Below are 19,571 nucleotides of genomic sequence, written 5' to 3' on the forward strand. Positions count from 1 at the left end.
CCTCCCAGCTGCATGAACCACATTCCTCCTAATTTATACATCTGCAATGTTAATTACCAAAAACACAGAAACATATACCTACTTCTGTACCATTAGAATTGGACGTGAGGAGGAAATACAGCAAAAGCACTTAAGTTGGTCTGAGTCTGAATAGATCTTGCCCGAATACTTCAACTTGTAAATGACAAATCAGCCTGTCACACCTACTGTACAATATAACAAGTAAAGGTATTGAAAAGGGAGACTTTTAATGATGCACAGGCATCCTTCAGGCCAGTCAGTGCTGATGTATTAATTACGGGAACACAACGTGCAAATGTAAAATCCTTCAGTTTCATCAAACTGTGTCTCAGTGTTTTAATTAAAAGTTCCAAGTTTTAATATATATTCCTACCATTTCTATATATTCAGCAAAAGGCCCCGGGTCAGTGCAACGATGAGTCATACCATCTCATTTAATCAGTTCGACCTGTGAAATTTCAGCAACTCTGTAGAATGTTTCAAAGGCTAAAAGTGATTGAAAATATTGGCTAAAATGTAAGATTACGCAAAGATTATGCAAACTATTTCACTATATCAAAGGTTTGGTCAACAAAAAGGGAATAATGTCCACTTCGCTTTCTCAAATTCCAAGCTGATGTCCCAAATATTTTCGGGCGGAAAACAAATCCATTATTAAAATAGTTGGCAACTATTTCTCTGTTGATTGACTTATTGTTGCAGCTCCAATTTGTTGTGTTCAAAACAATGATAGCAACATTTTGAGCTTAGCTTAGCAAGTAAAGTAGATAACTAACTAGCCTATGTCAAAGAGAAGAGAACGCCAAACACTAATATACAAAAAGTCAGGTTGTTTAGAGTAAAAACTAAGGTTGAGTAAAGATCTTGTGATATGCTTTGTACAGTCACTGGACCCAACTGTTGTTACCATGATATTCCATATGAGTATGTATTTAAAATACACACATAAAACATGTATAACATTTTTGTATTTGTTGGAAGGCAAGCTATGCTAGCATTTTCCTCTTGCTTCCAGCTTATTTTCTTGGCTAAACAGGTCATAAGTGTCTCTGTTTTGCTTCATAGCTAGGTGCAACTATGACACGCTGCTCCTTAAAGGGTTAGGGCCTACAGTATGTCGTTGTACCTCTCTTTAACACAAAAAGCATCTTTATGCATCTGCTTTCAACATGTGGAAGGGTCAATAGCAGCAAATCAAAGGTGATAGATCCACGTTCTTGCAAACTTTCAGGTGAAAACTTCATCAAAAAGAAAGAGACTTCAGCTGCCTAACTTTCTCTTTTATCTCCCTTCACTTTATCTTAATTTATTTTGTGTTGGGAAAACAGGATTAAATCTAAACACCAGACTGATGTCTTTGATACCATTTCCCCCAATCAATATGTCTGCCTACGGGCTCAGTGACACAGACGGGCCGAAGTGTTAGTTTGAGAAACCAGCTTCGCTTCGCAGTACTGGCTGGTGCGGGCCATGCTCTGCAGTATAGTCACTGTGCATTTCCATAAAAGAGACTAATGAAAACCTAATGAGAATGGGCTGGAGCAGCTTATGCACATTAACAAAATTAGCATATAAAACACATAAACGAGTGGGCTACTACACACATCTACATATACACAAACACACAAAAAGATAAAAACTGCAAAACAGTTTTACAGCTGTGTTGCTTATGTCTAGAAATCTAGCTTTCTAAAGAGATGTCCCTTCCCCTTAACTTTACACAAATGCAATTCAGTTTTTCCCTGTCTTAGTGAAAAAGCATTGGTGTGCTACGATTTGCAGATGTTCGTGTCCATCAACCAATGGGACACTGAGTGACTGTCAATTACGGGTACCAAGAAGCATTTTGGTACAAAATCTGCATCAGCAGTTTACACTTTCCTCCGCCCTCCAGTACCTCCTCTCTTCTACTGCATTAAACATACGTCTTTCTCAATTACTGCGGATCATCATCACTTCCAGTCCCAGCAGGGCCCAGGCAAAATAAAGGTGATGGTGTGCATGCATGAACGTGTGTGTTTCTGGGAGTACTGCCATGCTTCACTGCATACCGATGGCAGCAGCTCTACGTCAACAAGCCTTTCCTATACTATTCTCTGGTCAGGTGACACCATATTAGCATAAACATGTCACATACATCCGAGTAATAGATTTTGGAGCGTTAACGCTTGGCGAGAGTACGTTGTGTAGGTTCCAATATCAGCATAATTTCCATTTAAAAAGGCATGCAAATGGGAGATAGACGGGAAAGATAGTGTAGTAGCAAAGTAATTTGCAGTATAGCTACAAGGTTATTAGAAGCAGGGGCTCATCTGAGAAAAAAGATAAGAACATTATGTGATTTTAGAAGATGGAACGATCATTTTCATGGGCCATAGAAGATTTAAATGAAGTATCGAAATGTATTTATTGTATACAATGTACAATACAATGTTTAGGAAAGTAGCATATTTACACTAGGCTGTACATGAATTATATATATTTAATTGTATTTTACACAAACACATTTTTACTTCCCCAAATTGTATATTGTAAGACACACATTTGCTGCAAAAGTTATTCAGTTGTGTATCTGAGGTGAAGATGGAAACTTTCAAAGAGAGAGTGAAATACTTTGAAGTTATTTAAGCTTAACTTTTCAGAAATCTTTGACTGTTTTCTGTTCAAGAATGTATTTTTATTGAAATACCAATGACTAAATAAATGAATTGAAGATAGCACAACGTCTTCTGAAATACAAACGGTTAGTGGCTGTAATGACAAGAACAACATGTCAGCAGTAGATGTCAAGATAATCTGATATTTCATTTAAAACACAATTTCCCAATGCATGGATTTACTGTTTGGAACCTTAATATAACTTATTTGGTTTGAAGGTCAAAGTCAGTCAGCAGCAGAAAAAAAGAACAACGTTTGCCTTTGAGTGCCTTTGCGATATAAAAAGTTATAGCTTTGAATTGACACTATAAAAATCCTAATATACTTGTACTGCGCTTTGTACTTGCCCAAGCATTTACAAGCCGTTATTAAAATTCATCATTTTGAGGGAACATGGAGGCCATTTCTTGCAGTTTGAGGGATATTTCAGGTCGTCAGGTTCAGGTTCTGCATGTAGCAGCGTTATTCAAACCAGAGAGCACTTACTCACATCTTTCTGCAGTTTCGATACATACATTAGATAACATTTTATTGAATTGCGGGTCTTTATATACCACCCTGCTTGTTGCAAATGGCTGCCTATATGCCCTTATGACTATGCTTGACTAGGCGCGAAGGGGGAAAAATAGAGTTGCATAAAAACAGAGGGGGGTGTGTACTAACAGAAAACACAAATGTCTCTCGCTAGACTTGTTTGGGATCGACACATTCATGAAAATATAAACCCATGTTATCTTAGAGGATGAATGACTAAATCTGAAAAACGTAATACATAAGAGGTACAAATCAGGATTTTAGCTAAACCAGGTCTAAAGCAAGGACTCTGTGTTTGAACTTGTGTTTATTTACCCAAAGTGTCTTTTGCATTTTCTCTAATTTGCAACATTGTTGATCTGTTTCAATAACCGGAAAATGATATCAGCTGAGTTTTCTGTATGAAAACATATTTTACTGTAACCAAAAGTGATCAGTATGTTTTTTGAGCTGGAAACCATTACTTCTAGATGTGTGAGAAGAGACACTTTGGGTGCGCCTCACTTCGGTTATTTTTCATTTCCTCGCTCCTCAGGCTCGCTATCAGCAGAAGTTGATTTGTCTGCGCCATCTTGAGTACCGTCCCAGTGGCCTTATTTTAACGGAGGATCGAGGATCGAGGAGTGATAACGGAGGAGCGATAATCGAGGAACTACCAGACCATCCTCCGGTGAAATCCTCAGACACTCGCCCCCCCCCCCCTTACTGTGTATCGCTCACTGATTGGACGATGCAGCGCATGCACTGATCTGGCTGCTGTCAGACGATCAGCTGTGCGGCGTCATCACAAACGGACGTTGCTTCACGTGACACTCCGGAGGAAACGACGTCCCATTGCTCTTAAAACTCATTTCCCTGCTTCTCGTGGTTTCCTTGCGTCTCTCCATGCTTCCCTGGTGGGAGGGACTAAACGCAGGGAAACGACGCAAGTGAGGGACGCAAGGATTTCATTTAACCGAAGTGAGATGCAGCCAGAGATGTCAAATTGACAACTTGGACGCCATCATTATTGCAGCAAAAGAGCATTATGCTATGCAGTGCTCCCTGTGTTCCTTTATGGAACAACCTGCACTTAATATTAAACAAAGAAAAAGCATTTTTCTTAAAGAAAAGTTAAAGCAGCTTTTCGTGGAGTGATTATAGTTCACTTAAAAGGGTGGGAGCTTGAACCATAGGCAAAGAGTTGCATGGGGGTAGGAAGGTTTATGGCGTAGTTGTTTGTTTTCATTTCTCATGTGTTTTTCAAGGTTCAAGGTTCTTTATTGTCAATCTGACATAGCTACAGAGTAATTATGCAGTTGAAAATCTTATGTCACAGGCTTCTCCAACAATGCAACATAATAACATAACATAATAACAATAAGAGCAAGAGCAATACAAAAATAATAATAGTTATAAAAATGAAATAAAGTTATGATGTGGAATAGTGCAGTATGAGTCTATATACAAGTTATTGGAATGATATATATATATTAGGTATTAGATACATACTACTGAGTAGCAGTTGAATGTTTGAAGTTGTTTCAACAGTTCAATTTTTTAACAGTCTCACTGCCCGCGGGAAGAAAACTGTCTCCGAATCTTCTTGTCCTTGCCAGGATGCTGCGGTAACGTCTGCCAGACGGCAACAGCAAGAACAGTTTGTGGCTGGGGTGATGGGGGTCTTTGATAATCCGTAGTGATTTCTTCCTGAGCCGCTGGGAGTAAAGGTCCTCCATGGATGGCAGCTCCGTCCTGGTGATGTGCTGTGCAGTTTTCACCACCCTCTGTAAAGCCTTACGATCGAGGTCGGTGCAGCTGCCGTACCAGGCCGTCATGCTGCCAGTGAGGATACTCTCTATCGTGCACCTGTAGAAGTTGCAGAGTATCCTGGAATCCATTTTGAACCTCCTCAACCTGCGGAGGAAGAAGAGCCGCTGTCGAGCTTTCTTGGTGATGGTGGTGGTGTGAAGAGACCATGTCAGGTCCTCAGTGATGTGGACCCCAAGGAACCTGAAGCTTTTGACTCTCTCCACCGTAGTCCCATTGATGGCGATGGGGGCGTGTCCCTCTCCCTGCTGCTTCCTGTAGTCCACAATCAGCTCCTTTGTTTTGCTGATGTTGAGATGGAGGTTGTTCTCCTGGCACCAAGATGTCAGGTTTTCGACCTCCTCTCTGTACGCCGTCTCGTCATCGTCTGTGATCTGGCCGATGACGGTCGTGTCATCAGCAAACTTCACGATGGTGTTGGAGCTGTGTGTGGCCACGCAGTCGTGGGTGAACAGGGAGTAGAGGAGAGGGCTGAGCACGCAGCCTTGAGGGGCACCGGTGTTGAGAATCAGGGTGGAGGATGTGATGTTTCCCACCCGCACTGCCTGGGGTCTGCCCGTCAGGAAGTTCAGGATCCAGTCGCAGAGGGCGCTGTTGAGCCCGAGGTCTCTGAGCTTGATGGCCAGCTTGGAGGGCACAATGGTGTTGAATGCTGAACTGTAGTCAATGAACAGCATTCTCACATATGTGTTCCTGTTCTTCGGGTCCAGGTGTGAGAGGGCAGTGTGGAGGGTGAGGGCTATGGCGTCGTCTGTGGACCTGTTTGCTCTGTAGGCAAACTGCAGGGGGTCCAGAGATTCAGGGAGGGAGGAGGTGATGAATAATTTGACTAACCGCTCAAAGCACTTCATTATGATGGAGGTGAGTGCTACTGGGCGGTAGTCGTTGGGGCAGGTGATGATTGTCTTTTTGGGGACAGGAATGATGGTGGAGTGTTTAAGACATGTGGGGACTACAGACTGCAGCAGGGACCTGTTGAAGATGTCTGTGAACACCTCTGCCAGCTGAACTGCACACACCCTGAGAACACGGCCAGGGATGCCATCAGGTCCAGGAGCCTTGTGTGGGTTAACCCTTTTAAAGGATTTACACACATCTGCCCTATTTAAAACAAAAGGGCAGTGTAGCTCCTGGTCCCTCTGTACCTCCACAGCCTGGCTGCTCTCAAAGCGTGCAAAAAAACTGTTTAGCTCATCTGGGAGAGATGCGCACGCAGACACTCCCGCAGCACCCCCCGCTGCTCCTTTGTAGTCAGTCATTGTCCTTAGTCCCGCCCACATATTCCTAGTGTTACAGCCTTTGAAGTCAGATTCCACCTTCTCTTTGTACTGTCTCTTTGCATTTTTTATTGCTCTCCGGAGATCATACCTAGACTTCCTGTACTCCTCCAAATCTCCCGCTGTGTGCGCGAGAGTGCGCGCTTTCAGTTTGCCGCGCACCTCACCGTTTACCCAGGGCTTTTGATTTGGGAATGTCCGTACAGAAACCTTCGGTACCACGTCATCGATGCATTTCCCAATGTAGCAGATGACAGTGTCCGTGTGTGTGTTGATGTTATTGTCCTCAAACACACTCCAATCCGTAGATGCAAAGCAATCCTGCAGTGCTGAATCTGACTCCTCGCTCCATCGCTGTACTGTCCTTGTTATCGGTCTGTCCCTTTTAAGTTTCTGCTTGTAAGCAGGCAACAACAGTAGTGAGATATGGTCTGATTTGCCGAAGGGAGGGCGAGGGAGAGCCTTATATCCATTCCGGAAAGGGGAATAAACATGGTCCAGTATGTTTCCCCCGCGCGTCGGGAAGTTGATGTGTTGGTAATATTTTGGCAAAACCTTCTTCATGTTGGCGGTGTTGAAATCTCCGGCCACAACGAACGCCGCATCTGGCCGTGAAGTCTCGGTTTTATCAATAATCCCAAACAGCTGATCGAGTGCCGTGTTGTTGTCGGCGAGTGGCTGCGGCGGGATATACACTGCTGTTATCACAACAGATGTGAATTCCCTCGGCAGATGGAAGGCCCGACATGAGATCATGAGGTGCTCTAGCTGTGCGGAACAGTCCGATGAAATAATCTTCACATCTGAGCACCAGTTGTTGTTAGTCTTCTTTCAATTAAGGACCCCTTTGGAAATTGTAATCATGCTTTCTATTCTCTTGGATTTGTGTGTCATGATAATCTTGTGCTTTTAAAGTCCTATTTAAAAAAAGAAAGGATTAAACTGTACTGTTAACATATCAAATGTTCCAATCAACACCAAAGCAACAAAAACCTGCCAAATAAAAACGAATGTTTTTGTTACATAGGGCATCTGGCTGGAAATGGCCACGTCTCCAAATGTGTGTGGGTGTTTGCTTTATTGTGTGTGTGAGACTGACAGCTAGTCAGACTGAGGGACAGGATGACTGATGACTACCGCCCTCTGCTTGGGCAGGTGAGTCTCCCAGAACTGATAATAAGGCTAAAGAGAAGGGGCTGCCATTCCTTTGACTTCACACCTCGACCGCACACAATGAGTCGCACTTTGTGTGTGCCAGGGAGACTTGTTTGTTGATACTTTTTTTGTAGTCCAACTATGTTTCCCTCAAGGTGAAACATCAGAGGTGTGGGCACAAAGAAACCCTCCACAGCAGAGAAGTTGAACATGGCCACTTGACACTTTTACTTGTTCAGGGTTCCTCTCAAATGTAATGAAAACACTGTGGCTGAGGACCAATTTGACATTCTGGGAGAGTTTCTCCAAGGAGAGCTACCATGAGAGCTACCACATACCTAAATATGCTCAGGGACACTAGCCATCCCCCTGTACAAAAACTGTTTTCAAGAAGACTATGGTGCAGGTCCAGCGTCCACAGTAAAGAAAATACAGTTTTTGCTCCAAGTAAAAATCAACACTTCTATCAATGGCTTTTGGTATCTTCAGTTTGTGTTTAATGTTGGGAAGGCAATTTCATACTTAGACCAAATACTCAACTCAAGATCCAGGCCATTTCTTTTTAATCTGTATAGGGACAGGACTCCTGACATTGCCATTGGTAACACATGGTTTGGTCCCACCGAAATAATCAGCCATTACACAGTTTCATTTTTGGAATGTGGTAACAGCTAAATTGATTGTTTAACGTTTTACGCTAATTCATTCACATGAAATGCAGCAAGAGATACGCACAGAACAGTAGCTGCAAACAACAAACGTTCCACATGCACAGACACATCCAGCGGCATTAAAACTCAAACACTCGCATGATTGTCAAAGTGACTTTTCAGACGAGATTGTTATGTCACAACCAGTCTACAATGAACAGATGGCCAATGGATTGCAACCTGGGGACCATATAGGCTTGTCAAGCCTTCTGTCTCCCCCTTTTCAAATATTTCTCTTAAATAACGATGATGGTGGGCCAAAATATAATATTACAAAATAAATGTTTCCAGGATTGCTTCAGCCCAACTTTCGTGATTTGGAAAAAATAACAATTTGGGAGGACTTGTAAAAGGTGGCAAATCAATATAAGGCTTCTTATGTGTGATGCATAGATAACTAAATAGTTTTGTATAGTGTGCTATTCATATTTCTTCCTATGAAAGATATATTAATCTCATTTGAAGACAGAACACAGCAAATCTACGGGATCCATTTAAAAATGTTGTGATTTCTGTGCCAATGTGCCAATCTAGAGAGTCAACAAAAGCAAAGCTATAGGAAGAAGGACAGATGTATGCCGATTGGTTACCATAAATCAACACATAATAACGCTCTTCAAGATTTTGCAAGTGCGCAGACTTGCATACAAAAAACAGACAATGCATTTCTTGCTACAAGTCAAGGTGTACATTATATCAGATATCTACATTTACTTCCAAAAAATTACTGAAATGCAAATGTTTACTGACTGGACTTTTCCATTGAATGCAAAGGACGTTATAGTCTCGTTGCGTTTTGTAACTAACATGTGATTTTCCATTAACAACTCCTTTAGTTGTTAATGCTGACTCTGGTATTATGTAACTAAAGTTTGTTAAAGCCTAATCTACTCTCATGTCCGTATTTGGGCGTCAATGCCATTAAACACCATCAAGCTAGCAGGCCCATCACTGGTGATTGATCTTGGAGTGACAATCTTTATTTAGCCTTTGGGGTACTCGGCTCTCCTCCCACTCTCTTATCTGCTCTGGACTGTTTGTTTTTTCAGTGTGCTGAGAAAAAGAACCGATCAATGTCGTGAGTTATGAAATGACAGTGGTGTCGTCTCTCAAACACTGCCACAGCAGACAGACACTCATTTGCCCCCTTCTCCTCCTCCACCACCACCACCACCACCACAGATACAACACATTCATCACCCATCTCTGTCTATTAGCCCTGTAACCACTGTCTGTCAGCTCGCTCCAACAACTCTGACAACTGGACTCCTGTACTAGAATCCTTCATTTGTTTTTTTTCCTTCACGTCCTTAATTTTCAGATAAGCAACATGGTTGTATCATCATAAACACTTCCAGGGTTATCTATATAAAGCAACCATTTTCGGATATATGGACAGTTAAAGTAGTACTCCGCTCTTGCTTTTCCAACCCCAAGCTTTTATTAATTTATGAGGTGTCATTTTTGGTGTCAGTTTTCATCTATCCATTTCATCTGTATATTCGACCAATCCAGGGATAACACCTTCATTTCGCTTCACAAAAGACACATTGTGTACTTGCTTTTGTTCGGAATTAATTAAAAAAATGATATCCCCATTTTCACTGATCGCCTTCCACTCAAAATAGACTACTTTCCTGGCCAGAGGGCAACATCTTTAATCAAACACATGTGATCATAGATTCATTTATGTAGTAGTTATTATTTTATTTATGTTAGCCCATGGCTCTCATGATATACAGAGCATGGATTTGTAGACCTTTTAATTTGACGTTTGTAGACCTTTTTTTCTACATATTTCAGATGAATAACACCATAAACTAAACAGACTGTTCTAATATACCTTCTAGCCAAACCAGTGTAATGTTCTTGGTTATCAGATCATGTTTTTTCCCTTTTTCCTTTCCATTTATTTTGTCAATCCAATACCCCTACAAAGTAGATGAAGGTATACAAAGACTGTGAGTTCTCTGAAGTGCTGGATGCTTATCTATTCTTAGTTACAGAATTCCCTCTTGTGCATCCCTGCCATTGCTTTGACCCAATTTAGCCATTCTGGGGAACATTAGAGGCATTAACCCATGATCAAAGTCACAGCATGTTGAGGTACCATTATTCCACACACAAACTGTTGTTGAAACAGAATGGTTGGGTATAATGCAGTGACGAACTGGGACATAAATGATAAGTGATTTTAAAGTTATAATCCTTACGATTTCAGTTCAGATTAATTTAGCAGTACAGTTTAATTAGGTCCTTGAAATTTGGGGTCAGCAAACACTCTTTGGGCAGTTATGAAAAGAAAACAGAAGAGCAACTGGTGTGTCTACTGTATTCACAGAGAAGCCAAATAAGTCGAATAATATTTTTGTAAAAACATTTAAATTATATTTTGTAATCTTCTACCCGCACATGGTAAATCCCATTTCTTAATATTTCTATTTTTAAAGAATTAACATTTAATAAAATATTTTTGGAATTATTATAAAAAATGATATTCAATGCAGAAACTTGTGATAGGAAAAGTGATGAAATTCACACTCTGAAGAACAAGCCATCTTCTGAGGCAAAAATAAATGGAAGAATTACACACTGGAACAAGCGAACTTCCGGATATCCCTGTAGTAATGAGACACTAGATGGCTGTAAGACGAAACCATTCAAGTTTAATACAGTCAAAATCCATTTACCCTGGCCAGAAAGTCTATTCTTTTGACAACTGTCATTTTTCCATTTTATACCGGCAGATTGGAGGGCAGCTTTTGAAGTCCTGGTCACTCTGAGAAATGTCTGCCATTGCCGCCATGATGAGAAGTGAATGGAGGATTCTTAGATTTATTAGCACTGTGCGAGCTGGTGTCATCAGAGATTACGCCCCCTATCCTTCACCGTTCCAACGGCATGTCAAGCACCCAATTTCAATTTCCCTGGTGAGAGGATGGGAAGGCTCTGGCTGGCGACCCCCGCTCGTGACCCTGGGGTTTCACGATGGATGGGGGAGGTGGAGGGGGGACAGATACGGGATGCTCATGAATTAGGGATGACTTCAGCGGAGCGTTCAACTTTGGCCGTCCCGCCTGTATCGCCACAGAGAATCTCCCTGATAAATGGGCATCAACGGGAAGGAAGACTGCTCTTCCTGGTTAGGTTTTCAGAAGAGCTCATGGTCGAGTTTAGCCCTGTTTAAGCCTATTTAAAGCATGCATCACATCTGCTGGCACCTTGGATTCTGCCCACTCATCAGTGGTTACAGGACAAACCTGAGATTAAGCTAAGCAAGTGCTATGAGGGTAAATTCATGTCTGTGGTCGAGGAGTTCAAGGACTATTGGAAAGATGGCTTTTCATAGATTGGTGATTTTTCAAACCACATGCGTATGCAAACGTTTTAGTTTCAGAATAGACCAAAATAGTAGTCATAACTGTAAATATATTGGCAGCGTTTTGTCTTTATCAAGCTTTATCTTGTAGAAACCCACTAAACTGAATTTGAAGATTTACTTCTAAAAGTGTAATTAACTTGCATATAACATCGATACATTTTGGTATTCATTGCCAGGCTCTAGTTTTACACACTGCTGCTATGGCTGAATAAATATCTGAAAAACAGAGCCCTCATTAAGGTTATTACTTACACCTGTGCTGTTCCTGCTATGAAAAGTTAAATATCTTCAGTGGATTTTGATGAATCGGACATTAATGATGTCCAGACTTTAGCCATTTGTCACCATTACCTACTTACCAACACAAATGAATTGACACACCTTTCATACACGCCCTGTCTTACGAAACAGTCATTTATCCAACTGTGTTACTTTATTCCTACTCAATAAACTACAAGATAATATACCAGAAATGTGTTTAAACCGAGCGAATATGAGAGGTCTCGGAAACAAAAACATAATTGGAGGAGGTTGAACCCTCATGCACAAGTATAAGAAATTCAATATATTCGATCATCTTTTTTCAAAACAACAGATTAGAAGTTGATGACGTCTGACGGAACTGATTTGATTTGCCTTAACTTTTTGGAAAACTAACAGGAGCATTTACTGATTCACATCCTCAGCTATCAATGTGAATGATCATATTTTTGAGTGGTAATCGATCTTGAATAACTTTTTTCATTTGTTGATGTTACGAGGCTTGCAAGACTTTGAATGCTGAGGTTTTATATTACTAAACTGGTAAAGTATTTGTGATAATAATGTACTGACCATCCATTCTGAGATGATGATGTCCACCTTCTCCACCGGCAGCTTGATGTCTTCTATGCGCCCTTTGATCAGAGTGATCTTGTCCTCCAGCTGGTTGGACCTGTGGGAAACATGCAGAGCTCAGTGTCAGAGGACTAAGAGGAACATTGCCTTGCGTTTAATAGCTGATGGTTCAAGTAAGCCTTGTAGTTTTGCTGTGATGCACAACATCCAAAGCCCCAATAGGGTATACTTTTTTTTATTATTATTCAAGCAACATTGGCCTTCATTTGGACTTTTGCTGACATTTATAGTCACTGCTCACTTCTGAAGGAAATTCATGATTGTTAAGCAGCTAAATGATCTACTATGCTGTGCAAGTAGTGTACAGTGGTTTTATTAGTTTATCAACAGCTGTATATTTTGCGAGCAGGAAAGGACAAAAACACTAATCTTGTGTGTCGTGAAGCCAAGACAAGAAGCTTAAAGATGCTAAAACACTCACTAATGCTCAAAGGACCTGCAGTTAGGGGATGATCATCACGAGAGCAAACCATTTATATATTACACAAAGTCACTTGAACCATGTTAATTACCAACTGAAATCTGCACGCATCACCATTTTCATCTTAATTAAAAAAAAAATGGTGATGGGTGCAGATTTCAGCCTCACTAATCTTGCTTTAAGCCACTGAAGATAGAGCAGCTACCTGGCACGAACATTTCCGTCACATAAACTGAAAGTAAACTTAACGTAATGGAGGATGTATACATATATGCATACTGTGCAGCAATATGGTTCCAAACATTTTTGGCCAACTTCTTAAACGTGTACACTATGTTCCTCTTATATTCGGAGCCGTGTAGGGTAGAAACTGTAATTGTGGGCCTGCAGGGGTGTCAGGCTCAGGTAGGGACAGTAAGATCAGTGCCGCCGTTTAAATGATCCTTCCTTTCAGAGCGGCCAGTCCGAGTATCAATCTCTGTGAATATTCCATTATCATGACAGCTAATGTTACCGAGGACAGAACAATTACTCACAGCGGCCCAGAGTGCATTTCTGTGGCAGCGATCCTTATCTTGAACTGTCTCTCCCCTCTCTGCTACCGCTGCTATCACCTCCTCCCAGGACCCAGCGCCCCCCTTACCCACAGCCCCGCACCTCCTACACCTTTCACAAGAGGGAAACACTGTAATCTCATTATTGGGGTAATTTAGAGGACAATGTCAGGACTCTGGGGAGAGAGAGTCAGTATCTGTGTGGCTTTGAGAGAGAGAGAGAGTGTGTGTGTGTGTGTGTGTGTGTGTGTGTGTGTGTGTGTGTGTGTGTGTGTGTGTGTGTGTGTGTGTGTGTGTGTGTGTGTGTGTGTGTGTGTGTGTGTGTGTGTGTGTGTGTACACATTTCATCATAGGAAACCAGTGTCTGCGAATAATTGCTACAATTTGATGTTGAATCTGTCCTTTTTAAACAGGTTTGCATATTCATCATCATTCAGACATTTGTGCTGTTGTTTAAAAGATAGCAAATTGAAACTATCGTAAAGATTTTGGATAACTCGTATATTTGCCAACATTTATTTTACAAAATATACAGTATATGTGAGAAAATAATATTTTATAGTTTTGAATATTTAACTTCATAGTTTTGTCGCATTTCCTAAACAGGAACTGAGAAACTCCCTCTGAAGGGTACTCAGACCTTTGCAGACCATTTACATGCACAAAAACCTATGTAACACACTACATGAAAGGGAAAGCCTCAAAAAGCACAATAGGGCCTCTTTGATAAACAAACTGATCATCTGTAGTACATATAACCATTAAAAGTTCAATTCCATTCATCCACATAAAATGTTGTCTAATTTGTGTCCACTTTATTCTCACAATTCAAAGCATTCTATTGGATAATCCATCAATTCTAGCCATTTAAAAAAGCTATTTAGACATTATCCATTAAGGAAGTGACTGTGAAGGAAGGAAGTCACATCTAGCTTTTCATTTAAACTTCGGCGACGGAGTAAAGACAGGAGATGGATGCTCCTGCCCAACCAACAGGAGCCACTTTAATTACAATCCTGATATTAACATCTAGAGGAAGGGGTGGGCACACAGAGGCCATCCACACACACACAGAAACAAGAGCTTTAAAACCACGACCCGAGCAGAAAAGTAGATTTAAAGAGAGCCAAGGGCAAGAGTCTGTGTGTTTTAAGTATGTACGTGTGAGTGTGTAGGAGTGGGGGGGGGTTTACACATCTTTCTTTAGCTGAATCTTCAACGCTGGCGAACCTGCAACGCAGCCTGCATGCCATCGCACACTCCCACAGCGAGTCAGTGGTCTGTAAAATTAAAACGTCCTTTTCCTTCAGCAAACCCCGTTGTTTTGCTTATACGACACTCTCTTACATAACGGTAATAATAGCAGTCATAATGGCCCCTAACTCAAAAATGCATTTTAGAGGCAGGGGTGCGATGGAGGAAGTGGCTGCAGGTAGACGTAGGGACAGGCTCTGTGGAGGTAAATGACTCCAATGTGGATAGCCAGCTGCTGGAAAACTGGAAGAAAACGCAGCACCTGAAATTGGACTGAGAACTTTATTAAAATGGAACCAACAGGGGGACATCTACATGTTGTGGTGTGTGTGTGTGTGTGTGTGTGTGTGTGTGTGTGTGTGTGTGTGTGTGTGTGTGTGTGTGTGTGTGTGTGTGTGTGTGTGTGTGTGTGTGTGTGTGTGTGTGTGTGTGTGTGTGTGTGTGTGTGTGTGTGTGTGTGTGTGTGAAGTTTGTATCTTCTTGCACTTATTGTAAGTCGCTTTGGATAAAAGCGTCAGCTAAATGTAATGTAATGTGTGTGTATACTGCAGGGGAGAAAAGGCGAGGGGTGAATGAGTCAGACCGCAGGTGTAAATAATGTGCGTTATGGCCACGCGACTGACAGCAGCTCTATTGAAGTCAACCAGCTGCAACAAATAAAAGGTGGCTGGAGGTCACACAGACCTTTAGTCCCACAATCCTCCGCTGCAAACAGGGGGAACAAGCCGTCCGCTCTCAACTCTTGAAGAACCTCTATGACATGCAAGGCACTGGTTGAGCTAGCAATACCGCTAAGTGAGCTAATCTGCTAGTGAGAAACATTGATGTAATTCAATCAACTTTAAGTGTATTTGGGTGGAGGCAAGCATAAATAAATACAAATAGTTATTACAGGGTTCATACACTTTTTCACCAATGATTTTCAATGACTTCATGACCTTTACCTAATTTTCCATGACCAAAACAATTACTCTTTCTCAGCGGTACCACTGAAACATTTTAATTTTAACATGGAACAGGAAAATAAGGTCTGAAACATCTTGTGCCAATCTAAATGACTAACAAAGCACTTATATACTAATAAAGGACTGGCTTATCTAAAGCTAGTTGAGTAGCACTTGAAATGTTTTGGCTCTATGAAACCTCATGTACTTATATGATTCTGTTTTCTTCAAGTTTGTATCTTCTTGGTCGAATGCACTTATTGTAAGTCGCTTTGGATAAAAGCGTCAGCTAAATGCAATGTAATGTAAAACAAATCAAATAGTAGGCTTACTAGCTTCTACACGCTAAAGCAACTAAAATCTCTCACCAGCAAAATACCTCGACAGTTAAATGCCATTTTACGTTTCATTACTATACCATACAGTATTTATTATCATTATAGTATTACTATTTCGGCGATTAGCTAAAATATAAATTATATTTGATGCAACTTTAGTTACATTTCCATGACTTTTCCAAAACTTTGGGAAAAATATTGTTTTCCATAACTTTTCCAGGGCCTGGAATTAGCTTTTTGAATTTCCATGGCTTTTCCAGGTTTTTAATGACAGTAAGAACCCTGGTTATTATTTATTTTTAAAGTGGGTCTTACCTGACTATGTCCATGGCCTGATAGATGATTTCTGATTGGTCGACTGCTATGACCTTCTTGGCTCCTGCTCTGGCAGCGAACATGGACAGTATGCCAGTCCCACAGCCCACATCGAGCACCACCTGCAGGACGAGAAGCGAAGGAGGTGTGACAGGGGTAAGAAAAAGATCCCTGGGAAAAAGTGCTTAAAGTCATTTGTAAATTAATTTATGTTGAGCTGAAGTCCCATGATAGGCGGTAAAAGGGCTCTTCACTGACGTTGCCGTTGTGTTTCTATAGAGAGAGTGGATGCTGCCCGACTAGGCGGAAGCGCTACCCTGGGTGTTGCGCACTGCTTGAAGTTGACATCGATCGCTGTGCTCAAAGTTCAAATTATTTCAACGCTTGTATTTTACCGCTGACCTTTTGGCGCAAAACCAATCAGATGACAGCTGAATAACAAACGGGGACAAAACGATAAATACAAGGAAAACAAATTGACAAAGGGATACTTTCCAGGATACTAAGAATAAAGAAGAGATCTTGTTGCATGTCTTCCACAACTTGGCCCTTTTTGTATTTTTGGTACGCAGATTAAAAATAAAAAGGCATGACATTTCAGACATGGGCCCTCAACAGATCTGCTGAGCTATATATACTTTTTTTTTTAATTAACAAAATAAATGCTAAGGAAAGTGGACCATCAGCCACTGTCTCAGCTGGTATGGCACAGCGGAGATTGTTCTGAAAGATTTCATAACTTTGATAACCTCTAGCTGCTTTGGCATCCACTTTTTTTCTCACATCCCGAATCTAGCCATCCAAATTAATGTTTTGTACGTTGGCCTGCTTTGCTCCACAGTTTTACAAATCAAAGTGCTCCATCAAAAAACTTTTCACATGCACCCACAGTTGCCGAGTCACTTCTATTTCAGAAGGTTACAGTTAATTTGTTCATTAGCTCCCGGCTGATGTTAAATGGCTGAGGCACAGCTCAATGACGATACACGTCTCTATATCTAACCCTGTGTTTATATGTGTCTCTATTTGGGGCGACTTTAACTCCCCTGTAAGCATCAGGCTGCCTTTATAGGTTCACAGGGGGTCGCCAACAAACTGCTGACACAGCACAACTCCTGACTGCTTTCTCCATCTTTCTGTATACCGCTCAGCCACCCACCCCCTGTTAAAAGTACTGAAACAAGAAGATCCTGTTTTGTTCTCTATCTAGCGCTTCCTGTAGAAGGTGACACTTCCCTTTCGCTGTGACAGGGATAATGTACGTTCCCATCAACAAAACCTGCCTCCCTCCTCTACAGCCTCATCCAGGCACTAACCAGCAGCCGCCCATATAATGGATGGTCATGATACAGGCCATTGCTTCCTGCAACTAAAGGCAATGGGGAAAGAGAGGGGTGGGGGCCAGTTGGAAGGTTTTTTTTTTGTTTTTTTTCAGGGGAGGGGGTTTGGTAGTGGATTGCCTGGGCCTGTTATCAGCACTCTGCAGTCGACATTCAAGGCGCTAATAAAGTCACACTGTGTTTTAAATCAGACACCATCACCTTATTAATGTCTTCCCTGAAAAATACACACGCCTATTTCTGTTAATAGGCTTGGCTACACATTAAAACAGATCCCCGGCTAATACTGTATGCACACATTAAAGCACATATCTGTTGGCGTGTGTTCAGCAGGCTCACCTTGTCACGGAACACTTCAGGGTTGCGGTACATGAAGTCACGGTAACTCTCTGTTCGCACTTTATCCTGTTGAGAGAATATTCAAAAAAATGAAGAACATTACAAACAGACACAAAGGGAAAGAAGAGAGAGAAAAGACTAAAAGAAGGTTTACTGCAGGGTTTCAAATAGTTAAAAGGATTGTTTATATTGTTTAAAGTGGGGTTGTATGAGGTGCTAATCCAAAGTGTCTAAAAGCCATTATGTCCATCTTTGATTTTGCGAAAGCCACCAGACTTGATTGAAAAAAATAACTAATTTAACCTTGTAGAACACAGGAGTTGCTGGTCTACCTCTTACTCAATCAGTTAGTTTGTGTTATTGTGGAAGTAAAAATGTTGTCCTAGTCCACCGCAGTACAATGCTTTGCTTGGATGCAGCTACTCCTATCTGTTTCTCAACACTGTAGGTAATACATTGACTTGTATAAGTACCTCATACAGCCCTACTTCTATTCTCTTTAAGGGAAGGGTTATAAACCTAACCTTTAAAAGGATTTTATATTCTTTAAGTTCTATGACTATAGTTTCTATTAGGATGCTTATGTTGTGATATGAAGCTGAATTTAACACAGGCCTTATCAGGAGAAAGAAAAAAGCTCAGAGCATGGCATGTTACACGTTTTTCAATAATAAATAATAATAATAATAAAGTGAGCAGATGACAGCAGATCAAAACAGACAGTGGGGAATTCTTGAAAATGTTTATGTGATAGATATAACTGGGACTACAAAACATACAAATGTGTAGAATAAGTCAGGTCAGTACACACTAATTAACATGCCAATCAAAGATCAATTCAAGAGATCTCAGCTATTATAAGATATTTAGGTCAACAAAAAATGTCAGTCATTATGTGATGTAGAAATATCCAGAGGCTCATTCAGTTTTTTGCACTTAAATAAGCCCCGATATTTGAGTCAATTAACTATGATGTTGCAGTAATGACCAAAGAACACAAAAATGTATGCTACATCACAATGTTACAAAAACCAACCTTCATAAAGTATCATAATATAGAATAGCTATTGTAGTCAACAAAATAAAACATTTTGTGGAGCAGGGTTTTGTTCATGATCTGTTTGGGTTTGATTGGGGAAAAATCGATCTGTGTGCTGATGTAGAAACTGCATGGTCTTATTTTTATCTTGGTTTTATGGAAATTATAGATAGACATGCACCCCTACGTAAATGTAGAGTAAAGGGACGAGACAATCCTTGGTTTTCTGCTGAACTGTCCAGTCTCCTGCATGAGAGAAACAAGGCCTGGGCAAAGGCTAGGAAATCAGGCTCAGAGGTAGAATGGCTGCGTTTTAGGCAACTAAGGAATAGCTTCACATCACATGTCAAAAGTGCTAAGTCGAAGTACTATTTGTCAGTTACCACAGAAAACCTAAATAATCCTAGGAAATTTTGGAAAGCCATAAAATCGATATCCACCGGTGATATCCGAAATGAGCTACTTCCGTGCATTACCACAGCATCTGGCTCTATATCGGACAGGGCTACTATGTTAAATTGTTTTAATGAGCATTTTGTATCCTGCGGTTCTATGTTTGATTCTGTGACTAACTCTGCTACTGT

The 19,571-nt window shown here is 41.0% G+C and overlaps 1 protein-coding gene across 2 annotated transcripts in view; it reads right to left on the reverse strand.

Annotated features, from left to right (window-relative positions):
• Window positions 1–19,571, reverse strand: part of prmt3 (protein arginine methyltransferase 3) — a 61,577-nt gene that overhangs the window by 32,767 nt on the left and 9,239 nt on the right. For both annotated transcript variants that reach the window (XM_034116968.1, XM_034116967.1), the window contains exons 8-10: window positions 17,949–18,014; window positions 16,270–16,391; window positions 12,381–12,480 (exon numbers count right to left, since the gene is read on the reverse strand). In XM_034116968.1, coding sequence (XP_033972859.1) covers window positions 12,381–12,480; window positions 16,270–16,391; window positions 17,949–18,014 — 288 coding nt within the window. The remainder of the gene's footprint in view (window positions 1–12,380; window positions 12,481–16,269; window positions 16,392–17,948; window positions 18,015–19,571) is intronic.

The sequence above is a fragment of the Trematomus bernacchii genome, unplaced genomic scaffold (genome assembly GCF_902827165.1).
Source record: "Trematomus bernacchii unplaced genomic scaffold, fTreBer1.1, whole genome shotgun sequence".
In the NCBI taxonomy this organism is placed as follows: domain Eukaryota; kingdom Metazoa; phylum Chordata; class Actinopteri; order Perciformes; family Nototheniidae; genus Trematomus; species Trematomus bernacchii.